This window comes from Rhinoderma darwinii, chromosome 10, assembly GCF_050947455.1.
Source record: "Rhinoderma darwinii isolate aRhiDar2 chromosome 10, aRhiDar2.hap1, whole genome shotgun sequence".
In the NCBI taxonomy this organism is placed as follows: Eukaryota; Metazoa; Chordata; class Amphibia; order Anura; family Rhinodermatidae; genus Rhinoderma; species Rhinoderma darwinii.
The window spans coordinates 54,786,207-54,811,221 of NC_134696.1; the positions used below are offsets into that span (position 1 = coordinate 54,786,207).

Here is a 25,015-nt window from a genome sequence, read left to right on the forward strand (position 1 = left end):
AGCAGCTGTAAGTAAGGTTGCTTTGCTTAATTCACCTTGCTGTAATTCTTGGAAGTGCTCCCTCTGGTGGCCAACATAGGAAAACATGTCAAATTATGATTTGATTTTTAATACTTCCCACCTTGTGGAATAAAAAAAAAATACAAAAAAACCCTAAAAAATATAATAAAAATAAGTAACTTACTTAAAAAATAGTTTTTAATTTGCGACATATTCCCTTTAAGTCACTTACACCGTATGAAGCAGCTTCATGCTGATAGGACATTGTCAGAGGCTGTGAGGCAGCTCCACCTCAGGAGAATCGCTGGTGTTGAGGCCCATTTGTCAAGTATAGGCTCATTTGCATATTTAGAAAAATTTTCACTAGCATTATCAGTGTGACAGACCCTATTACATAACCTAGGAGATTGGGTATTACTAAACTAGTGACAGATCCTCTTTAAGTGTTCCTCCCTATGATACTGTACGTAGGTAACATACAGAGGCATACGGTAATCTGTGTGCTGCTATACAGGCTGCGTGCACATGGCCCTGCTGTGTACAAGAGGCCTTATAGAATAATTTATGTCAATTTCCTGTATTTCCATTCTTTAATTGAATACTTCTTTCCTAGATTAGTCCTTGTTTAATGCTGTGTGAATGAAGCATAAATACAATACATTGCATTACTTATTTTGTGCTGATCCTCATTTGCAGCTTGTATTATAGTAAAGAGCTGCATTCACAATTCTGCAGGCTTCAGAGCTGAAATCTCCTAGCATTTCTGGCTTGATAAATGTATGTACAGAGCTTGTTGTGGTGATTTTAAGAAGTGTGTTTTTTTTTTATACCAGGCACCGTAAAATAATCACTTATAAAGCGGTGGTTAGGGGTGTCTCTGACATGCTTGTGGATTGTTTTAAAAGACAAGCGTCTGAATTGTGAATGCAGTTCTGAAGCACGCACCCGCTGCTCCATTTAATGTCTAAGAGAATGATGGAAACAGCCGAGCACTGTACTCGGCTGTTTCCTTTAGCGCATATGGTCGACCACGACTCCATTCAATGTCCTCCTCACTGTGGTCAAGCAGTGAGGAGGAGAAGGGGTGTGGGTCCACCATTCTAACGATTGATGGGGGTCCCAGCGGTGGGGCCCCAAGTGATCAGAAAATGATCGCCTATCTTGATGATAGCTGATCATTTTTTATTCTGGTACAGAATACGCTGTGTTTGAAATGAGCTGTAGTTGAATGTAATCTATCAGGTTCTACTTTTATTCAAGTTCCCCTTAGTCTAGGTTGCAGTATCTCTGTCCACACCCTTTTAGGCTCCCTAATGTAATGTAAATGCCATGAATGTGCCTGAAATCCAAACCAACCAGTTGCCCTTTTGTTCCCATTTGTGCAGCTTTCCTTAGACTCGTTATTGCTAATTTCTATTGCCTTATAATAAGTTACTGCATAGGTATATTATTTACATTTGGTATGTAAAGGGGTCTTCCCACTTGGAAGATTTATCACTTGTAAGTGGCAGAACAGTAAAGTGCTATCATGTTTCTTAATGATGCAGTCAATTTTTGCTTTTTCATTTTAGTTTTTTCCTTCCCGCCTTCCAAAATCTATAACTTTGTTATTTTTTTCTTCACCGTATGAGGGCTTGTTTTTTGTGGGACAAGTTGTAATTTTTCATGGCACCATTTAATGTACCAAACAATGTACTGGGAAACTGGAAAAAATAAATATATTTGTGGGTTGAAATGGAAAAAAAAACAGCGACTCCGTCTTTGTTTTATAGGTTTCATTTTTACGGCGTATGTCATGCGGTAAAAACAACATGTTGCCTTTATCCTACGGGCTTATAAGATTATGGGGATACCAAATTTATTGTTTTTTAACACTTTTATAAAGAAAAAACTATTTGTGAAATAAAATAATTGGTTTTGCGCCACCACATTCTGAGAGCCATAATGTTTTTATTTTTCTGTCGATTTAGCAGTGTGAGGCTTATATTTTGTGGAGCGAACTGTAGTTTTAATTGGTAACATTTTGGGGTACATGTATTTTTATGATAACTTTTTATTCCATTTTTTAGGGAGCTTAAGTAACATTGCATTATATTAGTTAAGACTTTTACACACGCAGCGATACCAGTTATGTTAACTTTCATTTTTTTTTAATTACTTTAGGGAAAAAATGACAAAAGTGCTGTTTTTTGAACTTTTAAAATTCTCTTTTGTACATTAAAAATAACTTTGCATAGCTATTTTTACATTTTTTTATAAGTTCCTATACTAATGTATTGCAGTATATCTGGATTTTGACAGGCTCTGGCAGGGCTTAATAGAGGAACAAAGATACCCCCCCAGGCTGCCATGACAGGCTTCATTAGGCACCAAGGCTGCCATGATAAACATCAGCACCCCAAGATTGCATCACGGGGGGCAATGGGCTGTTAGATGCCGAGTCGCAATTGAAAGCGGCATCTAAGGCGTTAAATGGGTGGAATTAAAGTGATCTTTGATTCCGCCCGTTGCAGTAAGGTGTCGGCTGTATTATACAGCTGACACCCACTAAGAATGGAGCACGCTCAGCCTGTGAGCCAGCTCCATACTTCCCTTTAACAACTATGACGTACATGTACATGACATGTCGTTAAAGGATTAAGCTTTCTTTATATAAAACCTGGTGATCCCGTTAAGGATGAATTCACACACAGCGTTTAATTGCGTTTTCGGATGCTTTCTTTATGTGTTTTTTTGGCCCAAAAACGCTGTTGTAAATTTTAGTTACAAAACGTACAAAAATTCTGAGAGGACGTATGTAATTTTTTTACAAGTACCGCAATGTACCACTGGTCTGATGTTAGCCAACAGTTTTTGCTGTAGAAAACGCTGCAAGTGATACATAAATTCGGCATACGTTTGCAACTAATTAGACAACTCGACAAACTGTAAAGCCATAGATGTGATTAGAGATGAGGACGGTTTTTATGATCTTTTAAAAAGCACATACATAAAAGATTAAGGTGAGCGGAAGTCATTTAACACTTTGTGGCTTCATCATTTGATGTAGTAGATTTACCTGCAGTCCTATGTAAAATCTCACAAAGAGCTGGGCCAAATGATAAACTCTGCTGTGCAGCTATGCAAACTATGTTTACAAGACGCCTGGGATCTTCTGCTGAAGTTGGACAAGAAAGTAAGGATTCTGTACGTTGTTCCATAGTCTGACTGCCAGACATCTCAGGAATACCTTGCAGGAGCAGGGGAGGCACTGGATGGGTGGATGCTGATGTGAGGTTGAATAAATCACTACAGAATTCCCTTTGGCTAAAGCTCCTCCTGTTAACCCCTTCCCTGCTCACCTCTTTCTCTCTCTTGGGAGGGTGTGCCCTCTCGCCCTCCACTTTTTAGAGGACTGGCCACAAGGAGGAGGGGGATTAATACTTTCTCTGCTCTTCATCCAAACACTTGATAACAGAATTCCAGACTGAAAGACGACTACATAAAAAGAGACTTGTATGTGGTAAGTAACAAGAAAAGAGGGTGCTTATACTTTCTGGGAAACAATGTACCAGTTACGATACGCTGCTAGACAGATAGATTTGTCCAATCTAAGAATGGGATATTCTCCTCTCTATCAATAGTCTGAGATGTCTGGGTCACAGGGAACCTCCAACCTGGAAAATAGATTCTACTATCTCTCGCTATGACCAGATTGTTGCATTTACTTGGGATTAGAAAATATTGTCTTCTTTTTGTTGTCATTTCTAACTGTAGGAAAAGTGTAGGATCCTTTGTTCTAGTGTTAACAGGCTGTTTATGATGGGTCTATTGTTTTGTTTTTTTGCTGCTGCACAGCTTTAGATATGACAGATGATGATGAGATTAATGTTACTCCTTCTCGAGATGTAACCTCTGATCAAAACATAACCTGCGTCTTAGAAAATACTTTATTATTATATAGTTTATTTGGTTGTTTAAAGTGTTTATAGTTGTAAAAATGTTTTGCATTATAGCATGATACTGGCAGCTCCAAGTAGTCACCAGCACTTGGGTGACTAGAACATATACAAGTCCGTTGCCTGGGAGGTATACATGAAGTCCTCCGCTGCAGCCCCACATAGTCTCCTGCAAACACATATTAAAAAAAACAACAAAAAAATACATACTTGACCAGTATGTGTCACTTGCTGGTGGCATCTGAAGTTGCCAAACATATTCAAGTAACTGCTTATAAAATGATTCCTTAGAGGATCTGAAGCACTCCTACATTTTTCCTTGAATTTCTACTGCAGTTTCCCTTTAATTTGCATGAAGCTAGCCATAGACAAGGTGTTTTTTTCATACCATATATCAGAAATCAGCCCTGGAATCTATAATCTTTTTGTACCAAAATGGTCGGAATCCTCTGTAATGTTTGGAAAATGTTTGGTTTGGTCGTAGCGCCAGTTGTAGGTTTCAGTAGATGATGCACAGATTTGGTTATGATGTCATTTAGGAGATACTGTGTTAATTGAAGTTATATTTTATAATAAATAATCCATCTCCTAACAGCTTCATAAGACACATTTTTCAGACTGCTGTAAATCCTAAGACTTTGAGAAGTTAATGAGATATTTTATCCACATACACAAGACCACAGGCCCATGGTGACTTCTAACGTCTCTACTCGTTCAGTGTAGTGGGATATCTCAGCTCCGTGTACCATAAGCAATTTAGTTACATGTTGCGGTGCTCCCGTTTGGAGCCACGTCCCTCAAGGCACAGCTATTTTTATAATAATATTAGAGGAAATGCTTCTTTTAAGAAACTTGAAGATTCTCAAACATTGATGTGGACTGTTGTGGCCTTAGTCTGTGTCTGCACTACGCTGAGATGCCCCGTAAGCTTCTATAGGAGTATATAGAGATTGATTCCAGTAATAACACAATGGGCCTCATCATGTATGAGAACATGCAAGACGTGGAGGTGATGCCCCTAGCAACCAGTCACATTATAGCTTTTATTTTTCCAGAAAGAAGTGATCTGATTGGTTGCTTATTCTTGTCTGCACTAGTACTTATAAGTTCGTTTTTATTATTAGGGAACTGCTCTTTGTGCAATTTACTAATATAATCTTTTTAGATCAAAGGTTTAAGATCCCTGGAGATTACACATAATGTACAACACAATTTAACCGTGAATAGCGGTTGTTTTACATACAGTTAATGCTGCTACTTGGATCATTATCTAGGAAAAATTATGTAGAAACAGACCTAAGCATTTGCTAATATATCATATAGAATTGTAGATTGAATATAAGAACTGCTTATATGAAATAAATATACTATACTCTGTGTTATATCGGCACACTACACATGCTACAAAATGGTTATTAGTTTATTTTTTATGATGTCCAGTGTGTATTAAATATCATTTCATTTCCGCTATATGTGTAATATCATAGCTTACTAGGTTATACTAGGTTATACTAACCTTTTTGTAAATTGCCTTGCTTGTGTTTATCTTGTGATAAGGTTTCTTAGGCTCTGTTGAAATCTGCATTGGAGGCTCCATTCAGAGACTCTGTCGCAGTTTCTGTCAAATTTGATGGTAAAAATATTGCTGCTTTTCTCGTCAAAACTACGAACACCAGGCCGGAACCAGACAAACACTATTGTTAGTTCGTCAGAAACTGCTGGTAACCGTGGTATGACGGACCTGGCAGAGTCATGAACGGAAGCCACAACGCAAGTGTGAATATAGACTTGTAGATTTAGCGTGCAATACTAAATCCTGAATATGGGCCAGTTCACACGTTGCATAATACTGCGGATTTTACAGTAGCAGCAAAGTGGATGAAGTAAAACAAATCTCATCCACAGGCTGTGTAAATAACAGGCTGCAACGGTCTCCTGGAATGAGACATCATCCCAGGAGGCCGGCCTACTATCAAGCTAGTTAAGTGCTGTAGTTTTCCGCAGCAGACATTTCGGGCGAAAAACTGCACCACAGTTTGGTGCGCTTTTTTGACTGAAGTTCCCTGCGGCGCACAGGGCAGATGCGCTGCCTGCTATTTACTCAGTGTATCAGCCCCATGTGAACTCAGCTTATAAAACAGAAGGAACATGTTGCAGTTGAAGTGAATAACCTGGATGTAGTTTTGCTATATTCCTTATGAAGTTGTGGGTGCCCCATCCAACTAAGAATACATAGGCCACAGGGGCAGAAACAGATAATTGTATACAACCCTTTTAATATTTTGCCCTCAATGTGGTCTGGTATCACAAACAAATGTTACTATAGTCATTGTTGTAGTAGTTTTTGTAGTAATTACTTATACTATATACTGTATAAGGAAGCTTTAAAGGGTATCTAAACTTTTTTTTAAACTTTTGACATATCATAGTGACATGTCAGAAGTTTTGATTGGTGGGGGTGAGCACTGAGACCGCTACCGATCGCTAAAACGAAGCGGCAGGAGCGCTGTGCCATTCCGTTTCTAAACAGCTTTACTCTGAAAGCTGAGCGAGCTTTGTACAGACTAATAGACTTTCCAATGAGCCCGTACACCGCTCAGAGGAAAGCCGAGGAAATCAGATCAGAAATGAAGCAGCACAGCACTCAGCTAGAGCGCTTCTGCCACTTCGTTTTAGCCATCGGTGGTGGCCTCAATGCTCAGACACCCACCGATCAAAAGTTCTGACATGTCACTATGACGTGGCAAAAGTTTTTGAAAAGTTTATTCACACTTTAAGGCCGGATTCACACGAGCGTGTGCGTTTTGCACGCGCAAAAAATGTCGCGTTTTGCACGCGCAAAAGGTACATAACATCTCCGTGTGTGAGACGCGTATGATGCGTGGCTGGGTGATTTTCGCGCAGCCGCCATCATTATGACACTCTGTTTGTATTCTTGTAAACAGAAAAGCACGTGGTGCTTTTCTGTTTCCATTCATAGCTTTACTGCTGTTGCGCGAATCACGCGTGTCACACGGAAGTGCTTCCGTGTGCTGCGCGTGATTTTCACGCACCCATTGACTTCAATGGCTGCGTGATGCACGAGAAACGCACAAATATAGGACATGTCGTGTGTTTCACGCAGCGGACTCACGCTGCGTAAAAATCACGGACTGTCTGCACTGCCCCATAGACTAACATAGGTCCGTGCGAGGCGTGTGAAAATCACACGCGTTGCACGGATGTATATCACGTTCGTCTGAATAAGCCCTAAGTACCGTATGTGTCCTAATATGAGCCCATTTTAGTGTTCATATTACGACTGCTACACTGGACCCCATGCAGATGTACCGGACAGAACTTAGATCACTATAGAACCATATGGCTCCTATGGTAGATGTAAGTACAATTGTAGCATGTAAAACCCACCCAATTTAGGCCACGTTCAGACGTGACAGATTTAGGGCGGATTTTAACTTTGGATTCCACCCATAAAATCTGCAATAAAGTACAGTATTGGAATAGAGAGAATCTCCAGCAACCGCATAGTAGATCGAAGTTAAAAACTAACTTTTAATTTTAAAAAAAATGATAAAAACCATATGTGCATGTATGAAAAATGGAAGAAAACCACTGCTGATGAGTTTCGGACACACTGTCTGTCCTTACTGATAGCCCTACGTCGTGGGCTACGACTAAGGACACTCAGAGTGTCCAAAGTATGTAAGCGATATTCTTCCATTTTTCATACGTGCGCATATGGTTTTTATTATGTTTTTTCATTAAAAGTTTGTTTTTAAGTTCTATCTACTATGCGGTTTCTGGAGTTTCTCTCTATTCCAAGTACACAAGTTTGCCCTGAAACCGGCTCAGCGTACTGCTCCGTGCATCGCCTCATGCAAAACTCTCAGTCCAAATGCTAAAGGTGAGCTGAACTACTAACTTTTTCTTTTTTAAATAAAGTACATTACAATGCCAGCGAATGTGGTTATGCAAAACCTCATTCACACATGGCAGAAAAAAAGGCCTGGGTTTTAGGGCATGTTGCGGATTTTAAGAAAGGAGTAGCCAGAATTTTTTTGTGAACAGATCCTTTACTGTTTGACATTTCATTAGTTCTCTATGTGGGAGGACTGGAAGAACAATGCTTTATGGTTACTAGTGAAAACTTCGATCTTGTAAAGATTTATGGTTCTTTTCTGACCCTGCAACATCTACAGAATGTTTTCTTCCATAAGATGGAACCAGTTCAAGGATATGCACTCAGAATTCCCTGTAAATAACCTTAAACTGGGCAGAATCACTGGTCATTCCAGCCCAATCTGAATGTGTCTTGTAAATCCTGTTCCTGGAATGTCTGATGAGATAATGGTAAGAAAAGGCAAGTCAGGGAAAAATAACATTCATGTACAATGTCAATGATACAAGAAGGGTAAAGTGAAAACCGGCCAAGTGATAAGACGGCTGAATTTAAAGAAACGTGACGCAGCTCCAAGTACTGAAGCAGGCAGATTAATACAACAGATAAGCATGAATCACAGCTCTGGTCAGGGCACATGGCCTAAATACAACCACATAAATGTATATCACCCTGCCGTCACATCTATACGTCAAGAGCAAGGGCAATGTGTGTGCTTAGGGCTTCTATATAGAATAATAGTGTAATTAGCTGCACTTTTCCCATTAGTTGCAGTATCAAACGCCTTTGCAAAGTCTAGACACATCACATACACAGCCTTAGGCCTCATGCACACGACCGTATTTTTTCCCACCCGTAAATACTGGCGTAAATACGGGTCCTTGGTCACACGTATTGGACCCGTTTTGCACCAGTATTTACGGACCCGTGCCCGTAAATATGGGTCCGGTGTCACCCGTATTCCGCACGTTTTTGGCGGCAAAATAGCACTGCACTAATCGGCAGCCCCTTCTCTCTATCAGTGCAGGACGTCGGGCCGGATGTCGAGAGGGACGCATCACCAAGGCAACGGCCGGGAGACCGGACTGGAGGAAGCAGGAAGTTCTCGGTAAGTATGAACGTCTTTTATTTTTAACAGGTTGCTCTTTATTCTGATCGGTAGTCACTGTCCAGGGTGCTGAAAGAGTTACTGCCGATCAGTTAACTCTTTCAGCTCCCTGGACAGTGACTATTTACTGACGTCGCTTAGCAACTCTGCCGTAATGACTGGTGCACACATGTAGCCACCCGTCATTACGGGAACTCCATAGACTTCTATTGTTATTACGTAAGAAATATTAGTAAGAAAACGGGAAGGTACCCGTGGCCAATAGAAGTCTATGAGCCCGTTATTACGGGTCGTAATTACGACCCGTAATAACGGGAGTTTTTACGGTCGTGTGCATGAGGCCTTACCCTGGTCCTGTCTAGAACTTTCCTCCTCATCCAAGTTGATCAGATTAGTTTGACAGGACCGATCCCTCATAAACCCATACATTTTATATTTAAAAATGCTTAAATGGCTGAAGTGCCTTCATGTTATATTTCTTACAACTACATGATTTCCTATTATACCCATGGTATATATTGGATCGTAGAGGTTACAGCAGGTGGCCCACCACAACCTGTAAGTGATGGCATACCTTAGCAATATGCCATCACTTACTATTATGGAAATACCCCTTTAAAAGGATTGAACAGGATTAGAAAAATAGGGTCTATTTTTTTCTGGAACAAGCACCACGCTTGTCCATGGTCTGTGTCTGATATTGCAGCTCAATACCATACCAGACACAGACCATGGACAAAAACGGACCCTTTTTTTTTTTTTTATAATACAAATATTACAACCCCTTTAATACACCTGTTGTAATATTTCGATGCTACACAAACGCAACTTTTTTTGTCCAGTGTACCAAAACGTCTTTGTTTTTCAGTTAAGCAATGATTGTATTTTGATCTATCATGCATCCAGTGCCAAAAGGCCCTATACTGTTAAATATTGTAATTAGAGGCTAGCCTCCTAGGCCCAGAAGGTATTAATAGCTTCTTCATTAGTCTGATGGTAGTGCATGACTTAGCCTAGTTGAGATGACGTTTCTTCCTTTCTCATTTCCCAGATGGCTTTATAACAAAATGTTATATTTGAAAAGCTTAAGTCATAATCTTCAATGGTTGCAGTGCTTTAATATTATATTTTTTACGGCTACTTGATTTCTTATAATACCCATGGTATATTTAAGGGTGTTTTATCAGGCATGTTAGTCATAAATTATCAAAATTTGCTAATCCTGTACCAGGAGAGAGCAATAAATCTTAGAAGTCAAATAGCTGGCTGTTCCTTTCATATGAGCCATGCTATAAAATTAACAAAATGATTTGTGAAGCTAAAAGACTCCAGCGTCTATAGCAGCCCAGTTGTGAATCTCATGACCCATTAATGTCTCACCTAGGCTATTGATTTTGCGCCTCTTATATTCTTCACTTGGTGGCAAATTACAGTTGGATTTTGTATTAGTGAAACCATCCACAAGGCAGATCCCAAGACTCAAACCGGTTTAGCACAATGGCGAAATTCATACAAAAATGCTTCTCTAGTTTTCTTTCAATTCCTAAACTGTGCAAGTCAGGTAGCTGGGGAATGGTTTATATGGGCAACGCTACTGATTTACTGCGTAAAAAGTTTCTACAACTCCCCCTTTATGCCTGTGCAAGCGACATATGCAGTATTTACCCCCTGTCTGTATTTTCTTTTACTCACAATGAAGCCACAACCTCAAAGACTGGGGCATTCATTGTGATCTTCAGAAGCTACCATAGACTGCTGAAGATCCACTGTGAACAATGTTGGACTGGGGCTCCTTGGGCCCACCAGAGGAGATGATTCTGAGGGCCCACCCTCCATCTATATAGAACATGTACATGTCCACTTTTAATTTCATCACAGTTCTTGCTGTTCTCATTGTACACATAGCACATATCAGCAATAAGGTCTAATAAGTAATTTGTGAATCATTCCATAAGAAATAGACCCTAGTGGTAAGTGATTGGCTCCAAAGAGATCCTAAAAAGGTTGTGTTTTTGCAACCAAACAGAATAAAAGGCGTGCAGGCCACATTAATAGAAGGGGCACTTAAAAAATTGCATTACGACGGGAGAAAATTGGTTGAAAATATTAAAACCCTTCAATCTCATGTCTTGGACTGCACCTTAGCATTACAGTTGCAGTGATCAATATACTACAATGTAGCAGAGGACTAAGGAACATGATATTGAGGAGTCCGGTCACTTATTTAGTTGTTTTCTGGCAGCAGTGGTGATTCAGTGGATACACATGAACTGGTCTAGTCAGGACTGACTGGCAGTGGGTGGGAGGACATTAAGTTTTGCCCAGCATGGGATCCAGTTTGTGTTTGTTACTCTTGCTGTTAACATAGAAACTGTGTTTTGCTTGGGTGGTTCTCTCTCAGTCGCCCCATTGTCTAAGTCTATAGATGCTTGAAATAAGGGGTGGAGCACAATGTCTTTAATGGGTTTCCTGAAATGCTGAAAGTCAGTGAAGTGCACTCCACTCTGTCTGTGTCCTTCCTAAGATGTTTTGAAGTCAAATTATTTGCTTCAAAAGTTCATGGAAAATAAAAAGAACATTATATTTTTAGTAAAAATCGCAGTAATGTTGTTATAAAGAACCTATGCATTCACATCCAGGAATTAACAACTTCTATTTAAAGGGCTTGTCTCATGAAACCAAACCCTATCCTCTATTTGAGACCCTCCTTTATAAGCCAGAAGGAACAGCCGCTATGTAAGAGTCTTTTCAGCATTTGAATGGCGGACATGTAGTGCTACATTTCCCCTGCAGCAGCCGCCACATATCCTGGGCAGCTTCCCCTGGCAAAGTGATCGCCGGGAGTTACAGAAGCAATACTTGCAGCGATTAGCTTCCATTTTGAAAAGGCGTTATCTTTAATGCGACAGACCCTTTAAGACAATATGCAAAGTGTGGTAAAGGGAAAATAAAAACCTGCATAGTACATTAAAAAAAAAAACTTTGATGTCTCCTTCTGCCTCTTCATTCACACTAAATTTCTGTGGACACATATCAATATGCACCCCCAGCATTAGACTAGTACAGAGTGACACCTCCGGACCTCACATTGAGACCTAGATGTGTTACTGCTCTATACAGTGGTTGCTAAAAAGCAATGGCCTGAAAATACTTGGGGCAACTGCAAAACAAATATTAATTATTGAGTTTGAAGGAATACTTGTAATCTATTACAACATTGACAGTGGTATTTTTTCCATAGAAAAGTTCACATCTTGGAATAGAGACTTTATTGGTCGGAAATATAGATCGTTCCAGTTTCACTTCACATTCCATTTCTTGACATAAGAATTACTCTGTTTGTCACTGTAGAGACCACCAAGAACTCTTTGGAGAAATGTTCACTGTCTCAGACAATACTTCTATTTAATCTGATTGCCCCCTGGCTTGTCCATTTCATTACTTAAGAGTTTCAGTTAAGTCCACTGAAAGAGACGGTTTCAGACTGCATGAACCAATGTTTGTTGTCGCATAATGAAATGACGATGTCAAATACAGCAATTACATCAGCTTCACAGAAAAACTTGTTTTCTCCCAGTTTAATCATTTCTTTATTGGTTCAGGTGACTAATGCTGATGCCAGAATGGCAAAGGATCAAACAGGTTAGATTAGTGCCAGGAGGGGGCAGAGAAAGGTGTGACTGTGACTCAAGTTTAAACATTCTGTGGCTTTATAAAGAAACCTTGCTAATTTGTGTAATCAGTTTGCTATTTAATACGTTTGTTTTGCTTTCCTGGTAAATAGATCGGTTTAACTGAAGTGTATTAAATACTTATCCATTGTTATTCTCAGCAGTTAGTGTGTATTCATTACAATCCCTAGCATTCATAATAACCCCGCATATTGATTTATCTAGTCAAGTGGTTATTGAAATGACTCTAATACTAGATTTTCTTTTGTGTAAAAGTTTATTTGAAAAAAAAGGGTTTAGAGGGGATGGTATAGACAACTTTTTTAAAAAAAAGTTTGTTGAGGGAGTCTCAGGTCTATTAACCAGGTTCGACTTCTCACCTGGCCCATCAATTTTTAAGTTTCGGAAAACCCCTTTAATTATTTATTAATTGGCAACTGCAGAAATAATGATATGTTATTTATGAGATATTCTCCCTATACTTGCATGCACATTCAGATAATAATCTGCAATGTAGAGCTATGAGCATATCCAGGTTGTTTTATGACAGCATGCAGGTTAAGGCCCTTTTACACCGGCCGACACTCGGCCAGTGCAGCGAGCGCCGATCAACGAGACATCGTTGATCGGCACTCGCTTGCTCCTGTCACACGGAGCTACAGATGGGGACGAACGATCGTTACTCCGCTCACTCGTCTCCATACATTATTATAATGTCGGCAGCGCGTCTCCCTGTTTACACAGGGAGATGTGCTGCCGATAACGATAATCTTTCATTTTTTTAAAACGATACGACCAGCAGATGATCGAGCGTTTTCTCGTTCATCTGCAAATCGCTGTCCTTTTTACACAGGGCAATTATCGTCAATGAGCGTTATATGAGCGCTTGTCTGCCCGATAATTGTCCTGTGTAAAACCCCCTTTACTGACAGACTTTCTGGTAGAGTACAGGACTTTAAAATTCTTATGAGCCCTGCAACTCATTAACAGAATACTCCCATTGCTGAAGGAATGGATTCAGATAATAATATATTAGGAAACTGATTTTTATGCAGTTACCGAATATATTATTTAAACTAACTCTCTCAAAGTTGACTGAATGAAAAAAGCGTACAGTGAACATTTTTGGCTATATAAACAAAAATCAATGGAGGAGCACTTAAAGGGAACCTGTCAGCAACGTTATGCTGCCCTCTCTCAGTAACAGACACAATAATTGCAGGAGTTTGTCACTTATGTGAGAATGTGCTATTATGAGCTGCCGCTCCCTCTGCCGAGCCGCCGATGATTGACAGCTTTCTCCCTATTACTGTGCATTGGAGAAGGCTGTCAATCATTAACATCTGGGCAGAGGGACCGGCAGCTCATGAATACGCTGGACTCCATCCTCACAGTGCGACGTGAATGCTCCAATGTTTAAACTGTAACTTCTAGACATTGAAGCAACATCCCCACATATGTGACAAATTGCTGAAATCACGTCTGTCACTACTTATTGCTGCCCTCAGAAAGTTACTGAGAGGGTCGCTTTAACGTTAAAATATAACTGTAAATCTACATGCAAAATAAGGAAATTTGCCTACAAGTTTGTTGGTCTAGCAGGTGGAAGCGTGCAGGAATTCCGGATTGTCACTTTTGAAAGGGTTTGTGAGAAACATAAAATAGACTTTAAAGTAACATTTGGCTGCAATGTATTTATTTTATATTTTTTTAAAAAGCACAGAAAAAAAAGTGCTGTGAAAAACATCACCAAAATTGCAAATAAATTCTGTATCTATCAGTGCAGAGTGCCTCCGATGCTTTGGCCAGGAACGCCGGCATAATGAAGATCCTGACATTATGGCCCATATGACGGAGACGTCAGGAGCTTCCTCAGGGTCGCAGTCCCGGAGCAGAGTGCTTCTGATGCTTTGGCCAGGGACTCAAGTATTGTAAAGCTCGTGACATCACTGTCCATATATGGACAGTGACGTCAGGAGCTTTCCCGGGGCACGGTGCTTCAGGTAACGCTCCGCCAGGGGGGTTTGGGTGACATATTCCACTGTATGTCTCCTATAATGTCCGTGGCTGCGGGCTGTCAGCTCCAATCCCCTCCAGACAGCCGCAGCCACGAGTCGGCAAGCGCTGGCCTGAGCCTCCTCCTCAGGAGACGCTAGCGCTCGCGTCCACTCACCTCAGCCGGATCCCGTAGGGTGAACCGGACCTTTTGATGAACTTTGACCTGTGAGTACCCTGGATATAGTCCAGCCCCCTGCTTCTATGCCTGAGCGTTGTTGATGTTTCCTAGTTTGTCTATGTGATGGCCTCCTAGTGTGTTTCCTGTTCCTGTACTTGTTCCAGTTCCTGTTCCTTGCATTCCATACCATCCTGGTCTAGCACTTGCTGTGCCAAAGTCGTGTCGCGCTGTATCCACGTCTGACCTGCTTCACCTCGCCTGACGTCTACCTGCTGCCTAGTACCAGCCGAGCCTGCCCTGCTGCTGTCTGAGCTGCCACAGGTACCTATACGAACTATAGACTTTCACCTGCTCCCTGTTGGCCAGCTGCCTTACCGCCAAGACGGCACGGCCCAGTAAGTCCACAGACCTATGCCTCAGACGGAATGCAATATGCTAATGTTAAGGGGCCTATGCTTCAAAATACAATTCAGAGGCATACTAGTGGGATAGAAGTACAGTAGAGAACTCATGCACCTCTAGGGTAGCCCTCATATGGTTTTGTACAAACAACAGCAGTAATATGGCTGTGTGCCTAAACCCTTAGGGTATGTGCACACACACAAAATAAAAAAACTTCTCAAAATACAGAGCTGTTTTCAAGGGAAAACAGCTCCTGATTTTCAGACGTTTTTAAATCAAAGTTGCGCTTTTCGCTTCGTTTTAAACGGCCGTTTTTGGAGTTGTTTTTCTATAGAGTCTATGAAAAACGGCTGAAGAAGTGACATGCACTTCTTTTTCGCGGGTGTTTTTTATGTGGCCGTTTTAAAAAACGTCCGCGTAAAAAACGCCCCATCGGAACAGAATGCAGTTTTTTCTATTAAAATCAATGGGCAGATGTTTGGAGGCATTCTGCTTCCGATTTCTGCAGCCATTTTTCGGGACGTTTACGGCCCGAAAAACGTCTGAAAACACTCTGTGTGAACATACCCTTACCCACAGTTTAGGATTGTTGCTATGAAAACCTAATTCCTGGTTTGTACATGCAGTTTCAATATTGTCATTTTCCTTATTAAATGCAATCGAGTAAAAATGTTGGAAAATCATAACAAATAGAGCATGTGGAGTTTTTTGTTTTTTTAAATCCATGAGAAACATTTGACATTTATGTAAGGCCCCATGCACACGAACGTGCTTTTGCGGCCGCAATTCCCCCGAAAATCCACGGGAGAACTGCAGCCCCATTGATTTCTATGGGCCCATGCACATGACTGTGGTTTCCACGCTCCGTGCATGGCCCAGGAGCCGGGATCACAGAATAAGAAATGTCTTATTATGGCCGTGTTCTGCGGTCCAGGCTCATAGAAAATAATGGACGCAGCCATGTGCACGGCCCGCGATTTGCGGGTGACACTCCGCGGCCAGCCGACCCGAAAATCACGGCCGTGCACATGGCTACGGTCGTGTGCATGAGGCCTAACATCCAGATTCTGCGGTTTTCAAGCTGCACAAAGAAAAAGCTTTAAAACCAAAATTCCGTCTTACCTTTACTTTCATGGAGTTAGGTCCCAGGCTGATATGTTTATTAGTTTTTATGGACACACACTCAGGAGAAAACTAGATACTTCCCCACTCACCGATGTCACTATTGACCTACACTTCCCAGCTTGCCTTGTTTTTCAACATATTAAAAATAGCTTAGAACCTATAAATTTACACGTAGCAATTTTCCAAAATACTGATGAGCGATCGGACGAAGACGAGTGGCATTATCGAACATTACTATTGATAAATATTTGGTCTTAAAGCCTGTCTCCGGAAAAATGAAAGAGGGAGGCGGTAGACTCCTGGGATTACAGCTAAATTAACCTCAAGAGAGCTAATATGGTTTCCAATGGTCAGACAGCTACCTCCTGTCAGAAACGGAAGACAGGAGAAATCTGGAGCACATCGGCTGAGCTGGCCAGATAAAGACTCCACACAGGTACTCCACATAAAGATTTAGGAGCATGGTCCAATTTTTATTTTATTGATAATAATGATAATATGATAATAATAGTGTGTGGAAAGATAAGGACCTGATGGGTTTGAGGTACAAAACTACAGATTTTGGACAGTGCACAGGTATAGGATTGGGAAGAGGTAGTGAACAAAAAAAAAAAACCTGTGGAAAGAAAAGAATGGTTGAAGCACAGAATGTGTGTTAATTGGGAGAATTAGGGTGATGTATTACTGTATTCATAACAATAGCCAGTCGTAGAAGGAAGTGGGGAAACAGAGTTGCTTTGTTGTAGAAAGTTACCCTTGGGTGTTGTCATTCGTTCACATCATTTTTTAGAAAGACCATAGTCAATACGGAAGTACGTCAAAGGGGTTTTTCCCCCTATGACGTCACTAGGACAAAATGACTGTGATTTCCTCCATGATCAGGCGGCCCTGAGTTCTTGGGAGACAGATAGGCTGATAAATCATTCCACATGACCAATGTATACTTAGTGGATAGTTTATGAGCACCTACTTAAAGTGTAGCTAAACGTTTAACAAACTTCTGACATGTCATAGTGACCCCCACCATTTGCTAAAATTAAGCAGTTGAAGCACTCGTGTGAGCGCTCAGTCGCTTCGTGTCTGTTTGGCTTTTTCCGGAAAGCCATATATCGGAGTACGGGCTCATAGACTTTCTATTGAGTCCATACTCCGATACGTTCATTTCCAGAAAAAGCCCAACAGACACGAAGCGGTTGAGCGCTCACAAGAGCGTTTCAGCTGCTTCGTTTTAGAGATTGGTGGGGGTCTCAGTGCTCAGACCACCATCAATATGACATGTCAGACGTTTGTTAAACGTTTAGCTACACTTTAATACTTTGTTGGGCCACCTTTTGCTTATCTCCATATGTTGTACTGTCCGTTTTGCTGTACATTCAAATATTAAGATCTGATTCACATTATCTGTTGTGTGACCTACTGTTGCTCATCTGTTTGTCTGTACAAGTCTGACAACCTTACGAAAGCCATTTATCAGCATATTGCCTTCAGTTCCTGTGTTGTATCCTGTGCTCCACTCTCTACTGCTTTGGAACAATTCACAAGTGCAGAGGTTTTTCTTATGTTCGCACCAGTGCTTTACTATAATTAGTTTAGAGTCTGGGATATCACATCCTTCACCAATAGTGTCTTGTACTAAATACTCTGGTAGTTGCTGAATCATTTCAACATCAGGTTCTTAGAACGCCCAGTGATCTGGATAATAACAATGTTACATAAAATGTCCTACTGGCCACAATGAACTGGTCACTCAATGTATATTTAAGCTAATGTTTTGGCATACGAACATATTGAAGTTAATAAAAATGTTATAGAAGGCATAAAAAAAACACAATGGGAAGATTTACAAAGCTAAAATGCGCCAACTTGCTGAAATTGCGCAAAAAAACAACAATTGGCGTACATGCCATACGTCAAATTTGACAGTTTTGACAAGTGTCTAGAAAAAGGAGCGTGACTAAATGTTGTTGTAAAATTCAACAGATTAATTATTAGTATGCGCCATACTATTGGTGTCATATAGACCAGAAATAAGGTGGTGTAAGGAGGAGAAAAGTGTCAAACATGTCTAACAAGATGCACCAAATTTATTATACAGCATGCACCACTGTGATAAATTTGGCGTAGTTCCTGCCTATCTGGACTAGTTTTATCCTGTCTAACTTTAAGACACTATAAATAAAACTCCCCCACTTTGTTTAGTGTAATAGTGGTTATCAGCATTTCATTTTCTGTATATCTATAACCATAGCAGACTGTATGATTTATTTAACAACACATATAATGTGTGCGGTTGACTTTGTTGATACTATGTCAGAATCTATTTTTAGTTTTTTTGTGTATAATATAAATTAGATGTAAATGTATGTGCACCTTAAAATGCTACTTAACCCCTTTAGGACGCAGCCTGTTTTGGCTTTGTGGACACAGATGATTTTTGCAAATCTGACATGTGTCACTTTATATGGTAATAACTCCGGAATGCTTTTGCCTATCCAAGCGATTCTGAGATTGTTTTCTCGTGACATATTGTACTTTATGTTAGTGAAAAAATTTGGTCGATAAATTCAATATTTATTTGTGAAAAACTTCAAATTTTACAAAAAATTTGCTTTTTTTTAAATTTAAATGTATTTGCTTGTAAAACAGATAGTAATACCACACAAAATAGTTACTAGTTAACATCCCCCATATGTCTACTTTATGTTTGCATCATTTTTTTTCACGTCCTTTTATTTTTCTAGGACATTACAAAGCTTAGAACTTTAGCAGCAATTTCTCATATTTTCAAGAAAATTTCAATAGGCCATTTTTTCAGAGACCAGTTCAGTTCTGAAGTGACTTTGAGGGCCTTCTATATTAGAAAGTCCCCATAAATCACCCCATTTTGAAAACTGCACCCCTCAAGGTATTCAGAACCACATTCAGAAAGTATTTTAACCCTTTAGGTGTTTCACAGGAATTAAGGCAACGTAGGGGTGAAATTTACAAATGTAATTTTTTTTGCCGAAATTCATTTGTAATAAAAAAAATCTGTAACACAGAAGGTTTTACCAGAGAAACGCAACTCAATATTTATTGCCCAGATTCTGCAGATTTTAGAAATGTCCCACATGTGGCCCTAGTTTCCTAATGGACTGAAACACCGGCCTCAGAAGCAAAGGAGCACCCAGTGGATTTTGGGGCCTCCTTTTTTTAGGAATATATTTTAGGCACCATGTCAGGTTTGAAGAGGTCTTGTGGTACCTAAACAGTCAAAACCCCACAAAAGTGACCCTATTGTGGAAACTACACCCCTCAAGGCATTTTTTTAGGGGTATAGTTAGCATTTTGACCCCACAGTTTTTTTTGCAGAATTTAGTGGAATTAGTCTGTGAAGATGAAAATCACCTTTATTTCTTTGGAAACATAGAATTTTTTCATTTTTACAAGGAATAAAGGAGAAAAAGCACCCCAACATTTGTAAAGCAATTTCTCCCGATTATGGCAATATCCCATATGTGGTAATAAACTGATGTTTGGACCCACAGCAGGGCTCAGGAGGGAAGGAGCGCCTTTTGGATTTTGGAGCGCAGATTTTGCTGGATTGGTTTTTAGTGCCATGTCGAGTTTGCAACGCCCCGGAGGGACCAAAACAGTGGAAACCCCCCAAAAGTGACCCTATTTTGTAAACTACACCCCTCAAGGAATTTTTCTAGGGGTATAGTGAGCATTTTGACACCACAGGATCTTTTTTAGAGCTAAGGTGACCAAAAAAAAAGCGATTTTGGCGCTTTAAATTCTTTAGTTCACCGTGCGCAATAAATTATGTTTTACTTTATTCTACGATTACGGCGATACCATATGTGTATAGTTTTTTTTTAAGTTTTGCAGCATTTGCACAATAAAATTACGTTTCTATAAAATAATTTATTTTCTGAGACACCATATTCTGAGCCGTAACTTTTTTATTTTTTCGTCAAAAAAGCTGTGGGAGGTCTTTTTTTTTTGCGGAACAGGTTGTAGTTTTTATTTCTACTATTTTGTGATAAATGCGACTTTTTGATCACTTTTTATTCTATATCTTGGGAGGGGTGATGACCAAAAAATAGCGATGCTGACATAGTTTTCCATTTATTTTATTTGCGGCGTTCACCTTGAAGAAAAAATAACATTATAGTTTCATAGTTTGGGTCGTTACAAACACGGTGATACCACATATGTGTACTTTTTTTTAACGTTTTCATTTTTTCCCTATAATAAATGACCTATTATAGGAAAACAAAAACTTTTATTTTTACACTTTTATAAAACATTTTTATTAACTTTTGACACTCAATTTTTTTGTTTATTAACTTTTTTTTTACTTTTTACACTTTATTTTTTTTTACCTGCAGCTCTGATCACTGCTAGAATACATTACACTACCTAGGTAGTGTAACGTATTCCAACTGTCAGTGTGAAGTCACAGTCACTCTGACAGTAAGGGCTTATTCAGACGAACGTGTAATACGTCCTATATTAGTCTATGGGGCCGTGCAGACAGTTGCGTGACTTTTACACAGTGTGAGTCCGCTGTGAAAAACTCACGACATGTCCGTTCTTTGTGCGTATTTCGCGCATCACGCACCCATTCATTGAAGTCAATGGGTGCGTGAAAATCACGCGCACCACACGGAAGCACTTCCGTGGGATGAGCGTGATTCGCGCAACAGCAGTGAAAAGGATGAATGAAAACAGAAAAGCACCACGTGCTTTTCTGTTTACAAACATCCAAATGGAGTGTCATAATGATGGCGGCTGTGCGAAAATCACGCAGCCGCGCATCATACGGGGCTGACACACGGAGCTGTTAAGTACCTTCGCCTTCGTTAAGTACGCTCGTGTGAATCCGGCCTAAGTCTACGAGGACCAGCAAGAGGCTGATCCTCATAGGCTTCCATACATGGCAGACCCGGAGGCCGTTGCCTGGCCTCCTGATGCCATCACAAGCATCAGCAGCCCCCACAATTGCATGGGGGCTGCTGTTGTGCTACAAACCTCCTAAATGTGGTGATCGCAATCAAACACCACATTTATCGGGTTAATTGCCGAAATCAGCGGCGATGAGCCGCTGATCGACAACACTGGAGTGTTAGCTGTCGGGGACAGCTGATCTCCCAGTTCCCGATGCACACCTTGTCGCCGACAGTGTGCATCGGGAACTACACAGTGTCTTCTTGTCACTCTGACAGGAAGCCTATCAGGACCAGCCGAAGGTTGGTCCTGATGGGCTTCCGTCCATGGCAGACACGGAAGCCATTGTTTGGCTTCCGTTTGCCATACTAACTATCAGCAAACCCCGCGATTTCGGACCGGGGTCTGCCGATATGCTAGAGACCCTTAAAATTTGGCGATTGCAATCGCCAGATTTAAGGGGTTAATTCGCCAAAATCAGCTGCAAAGGACCGCTGGCCGGCAAGAGTGGAGTGTCAGCTGTCGGCAACAGCTGACCTCGCGGTTCCCGGTGCACACTGTCACCGACAGTGTGCACCGGAAAAAACTCAGTAACTGTACGTCCTCGTGCGGGAAGTAACCTCCCGCAACGACGTACGGTTACTTACTCGTGCGAGTAGGGGTTAAACAGTGCAACCTCAATGGAAAAAAATATATGAGCTCTGGAATGTCATGGGATGAAGACAAAAAGTCTCCAAAACCCCAGGACTAGGTATGCTAAGTGGTAAAAGACCTCTGCAGACTTTCCTTCAGACATATGCCTAGTCCAGCGTCATTGCGAGAGCCTCTGACGCTGACCTATCAGCATGAGGCTGTTTCCTCCAGACACCCCTAGGCCAGCGTCATCGCGTGAGAGTCACGCGATGACGCTGACCTAGGAATGTCTGAAGGAAACAGGCTTACACTGATAGGTCAGCATCAGAGTCTCTCTGCTAGTGCTGGCTACCGCTGGTGGCCAAACCCACTTGGCTAGCCAGCAGTTCATTTACGTATTATTTAATAAATAAAGAGGGGGCAATATCTCAGCGACGGGCGGACGCAAAAGTAAGGAACAAACACCGCTGGACTCACAGACACAGCGGCAATTACGTAAGTCTAATAACTCACTAGTGACAGGTCCTCTTTAAAGACTGCTCTATTTTCAGATGAGGCTAGAGTTTTACCATGGTGTCCCTCAACTGCCAGAAACGTATTACAAATTAAATGTATTTTTTTTAATTATTATTATTATTATTATTATTATTATTATTATTATTATTATAACCACAAAATAAGTTTACTGTCTGAATAACACCGGTGTATTCCTGTGGATGTGAAGTAGACTGAGAAGATTTCTGTATGTCCCTGACCAGTTAATGATTGTCATGTAGTGATGCGTTGTGTCATGAAGGAATTTTAGTAAAAAAATATACCAATTACTACTGACCTTAGTGGTTACTGATGGGTGAGTTCTGGGGGATGGTAGAATAGAGCCCAAAGTATACTCTATGTTAAAAAAAAAACAATGCAACTTTCAGGTATTCTTCATAACCTTTATGTAGCGGATGATTATATATGCTCTCATTGTATCTGTTTTAATTACTTATCAATATGTAGTAATTTTATAAGCTTTTAAAGCAATCTATATACTGACATGGAATAACTCATTTTTTCCTTATGTTCTTCTTTTAGAAACACATGGAGATGGCGTATACACATTACCTGCTCATTTTGTGCTTTGCATCTTATTTGAATGAAGGATTCGCTCAAAATTCTACTCTACCATCAAACCCACCAAACACTTCGGCTTGGCCGGCTGGCTGTGGTCAGGATGTCAAATCTATTTACTTTGCTCTCTGTGATCGTACAGCTGCCTGGGGTATTGTCCTTGAAGCAGTGACCTCCTTAGGGATTCTCTGTACAATAGTTTTATCAATAATTTTTTTGGCACTTGCCCCATCAGTTTATAAAGATGCCCGCAAGGGTGCCCTAGCCCTTAACTTTCTGTTTCTAGTTGGGGTCCTGGGCTTATTTTCTTTAGTTTTTGCATTCATCATTGCACCCAATTTCACAGTCTGCATAGTCCGAAGGTTTTTGTTTGGTGTTTTATTTGCGCAGTGCTTTGCATGTCTGGTAGCACATTCAGTCAGGCTTAACTATTTAGCTCTTCAGAACAGAGGTCCAGGTGGGTGCTTGGTGTTTCTACTAGCAATTGGACTTTTCTTGGTAGAAGCTGTGATTAACGTGGAATGGCTCCTTATTACTAATGTGCGTCAAACACTCCAGGATACTGAGCCTTTTGGACATCCATGTAATATTACCAACCAAGATTTTGTGACCGCTTTAGTATATGTCATGTTCCTCATTGTAGCATCACTGGTCATGCCTTGCCCAGTACTATGTGGACATTACTTACAATGGAAACGACATGGAAGACACATTGTATTAACAGCCATTTTCTCATTTCTCATCTGGGTAACATGGATTGTGATGTACCTCTATGGCAATGAGAGGCTAGGACACCCCTCCTGGGATGACCCAGTACTGGCCATTGCTTTAGTATCAAATGCCTGGGTTTTCGTTTTGTTTTATATTATCCCACAGTTGATGGAAATGACAAGATCTGGATACAAATATGAAGATGATACCCTTAACATATTGAAGAGACATTCTGACACCCCACATTCCATGGTACTGGAAAACAGAGCATTCTCAATGGATAATCTAGATGTAGCTGAGTCTATCAACTCTAGGCATGAACAAGGTGAGTTTACTAAATACACCTCCAAGCGCTAAAATATGAATTCTCTGTTCACAAAATGTTCACCCGTTCTGCCCATGTAGTTGCATTAAATAATATTATCTTATTATTATTTTATTTGGTTATATTCATGATGATGGGATCAATAAGCCAAGAATGACCCTGCATGCTGCCTATAAACTGGCCACACACAGAAACCCAAATGGTTAAAAAAAATAATGTTGGACTGTCTGGCTACCCCCTTACACATTCAATTGTTGTACAAACAAATCCTGCTAAAATGAACGGGTTACACCAACATGTGGATGGCCAGCTGAACTTCATGCGGCCCTGTAACTGCAGTAGCCAGCACAGCGCAGTTCATTTGAGTGTGACTGTGCCTGGTGCTGCAGCTCTGCCCACATATTTCCATATAGATTAAATGTGTTTGACCTTTGTTACATTACTAGAAATATCTTTGTTGAATAGTACACCAACGCAGTGTTGGTTATTTGTATCTATTTCTCTCTATCATAAGTTGCCCAAACACATTAAGGGTATATTCACATGCAAAACAAAAAATGGCTGTAAAATACGGAGCTGTTTTCAAGGGAGCCTCTGATTTTCAGCCGTTCTTTGATGCGCTTTTGGGCAGCTGTTTTTGGAGCTTTTTTTCTATTGAACCAATGAAAAACAGCTCCAAAAACGGCTCAAGAAGTGACATGCACTTCCTTTTACGGGGCATTTTTTTACGTTTACAAACGGCCGTGTAAAGAAAAACGCCCAGTCGGAACGAAATGCAGTTTTTCCCCATTGAAATCAATAGGCAGATGTTTGGAGGTGTTCAGCTTCCGTTTTTTCAGTAGTTTTTCAGGGCATTTGCGGCCAGAAAAATGCCTGAAAATAAACCGTGGGAAGATGCCCTTAATGTCGGCGATATTGGGGATTTCAACTTACCAATTCCTTTGTTCTGCCGGCTTGTTTCCCTTTCCGCTACTGAATAAACA

At 40.6% G+C, this 25,015-nt stretch overlaps 1 protein-coding gene across 2 annotated transcripts in view; it reads left to right on the forward strand.

Annotated features, from left to right (window-relative positions):
- The first annotated feature begins 3,384 nt into the window (after positions 1–3,384).
- LOC142661462 (G-protein coupled receptor family C group 5 member C-like) overlaps positions 3,385–25,015 on the forward strand; it is a 33,276-nt gene continuing 11,645 nt past the window's right edge. The window contains exons 1-3 of one of the 2 annotated variants that reach the window (XM_075838861.1): positions 3,385–3,502; positions 8,859–8,944; positions 22,961–24,032. In XM_075838861.1, the coding sequence (XP_075694976.1) occupies positions 22,967–24,032 (1,066 nt within the window). In that variant the 5' untranslated portion in view covers positions 3,385–3,502; positions 8,859–8,944; positions 22,961–22,966. The remainder of the gene's footprint in view (positions 3,503–8,858; positions 8,945–22,960; positions 24,033–25,015) is intronic. The other variant, XM_075838860.1, reaches the window with a different exon arrangement.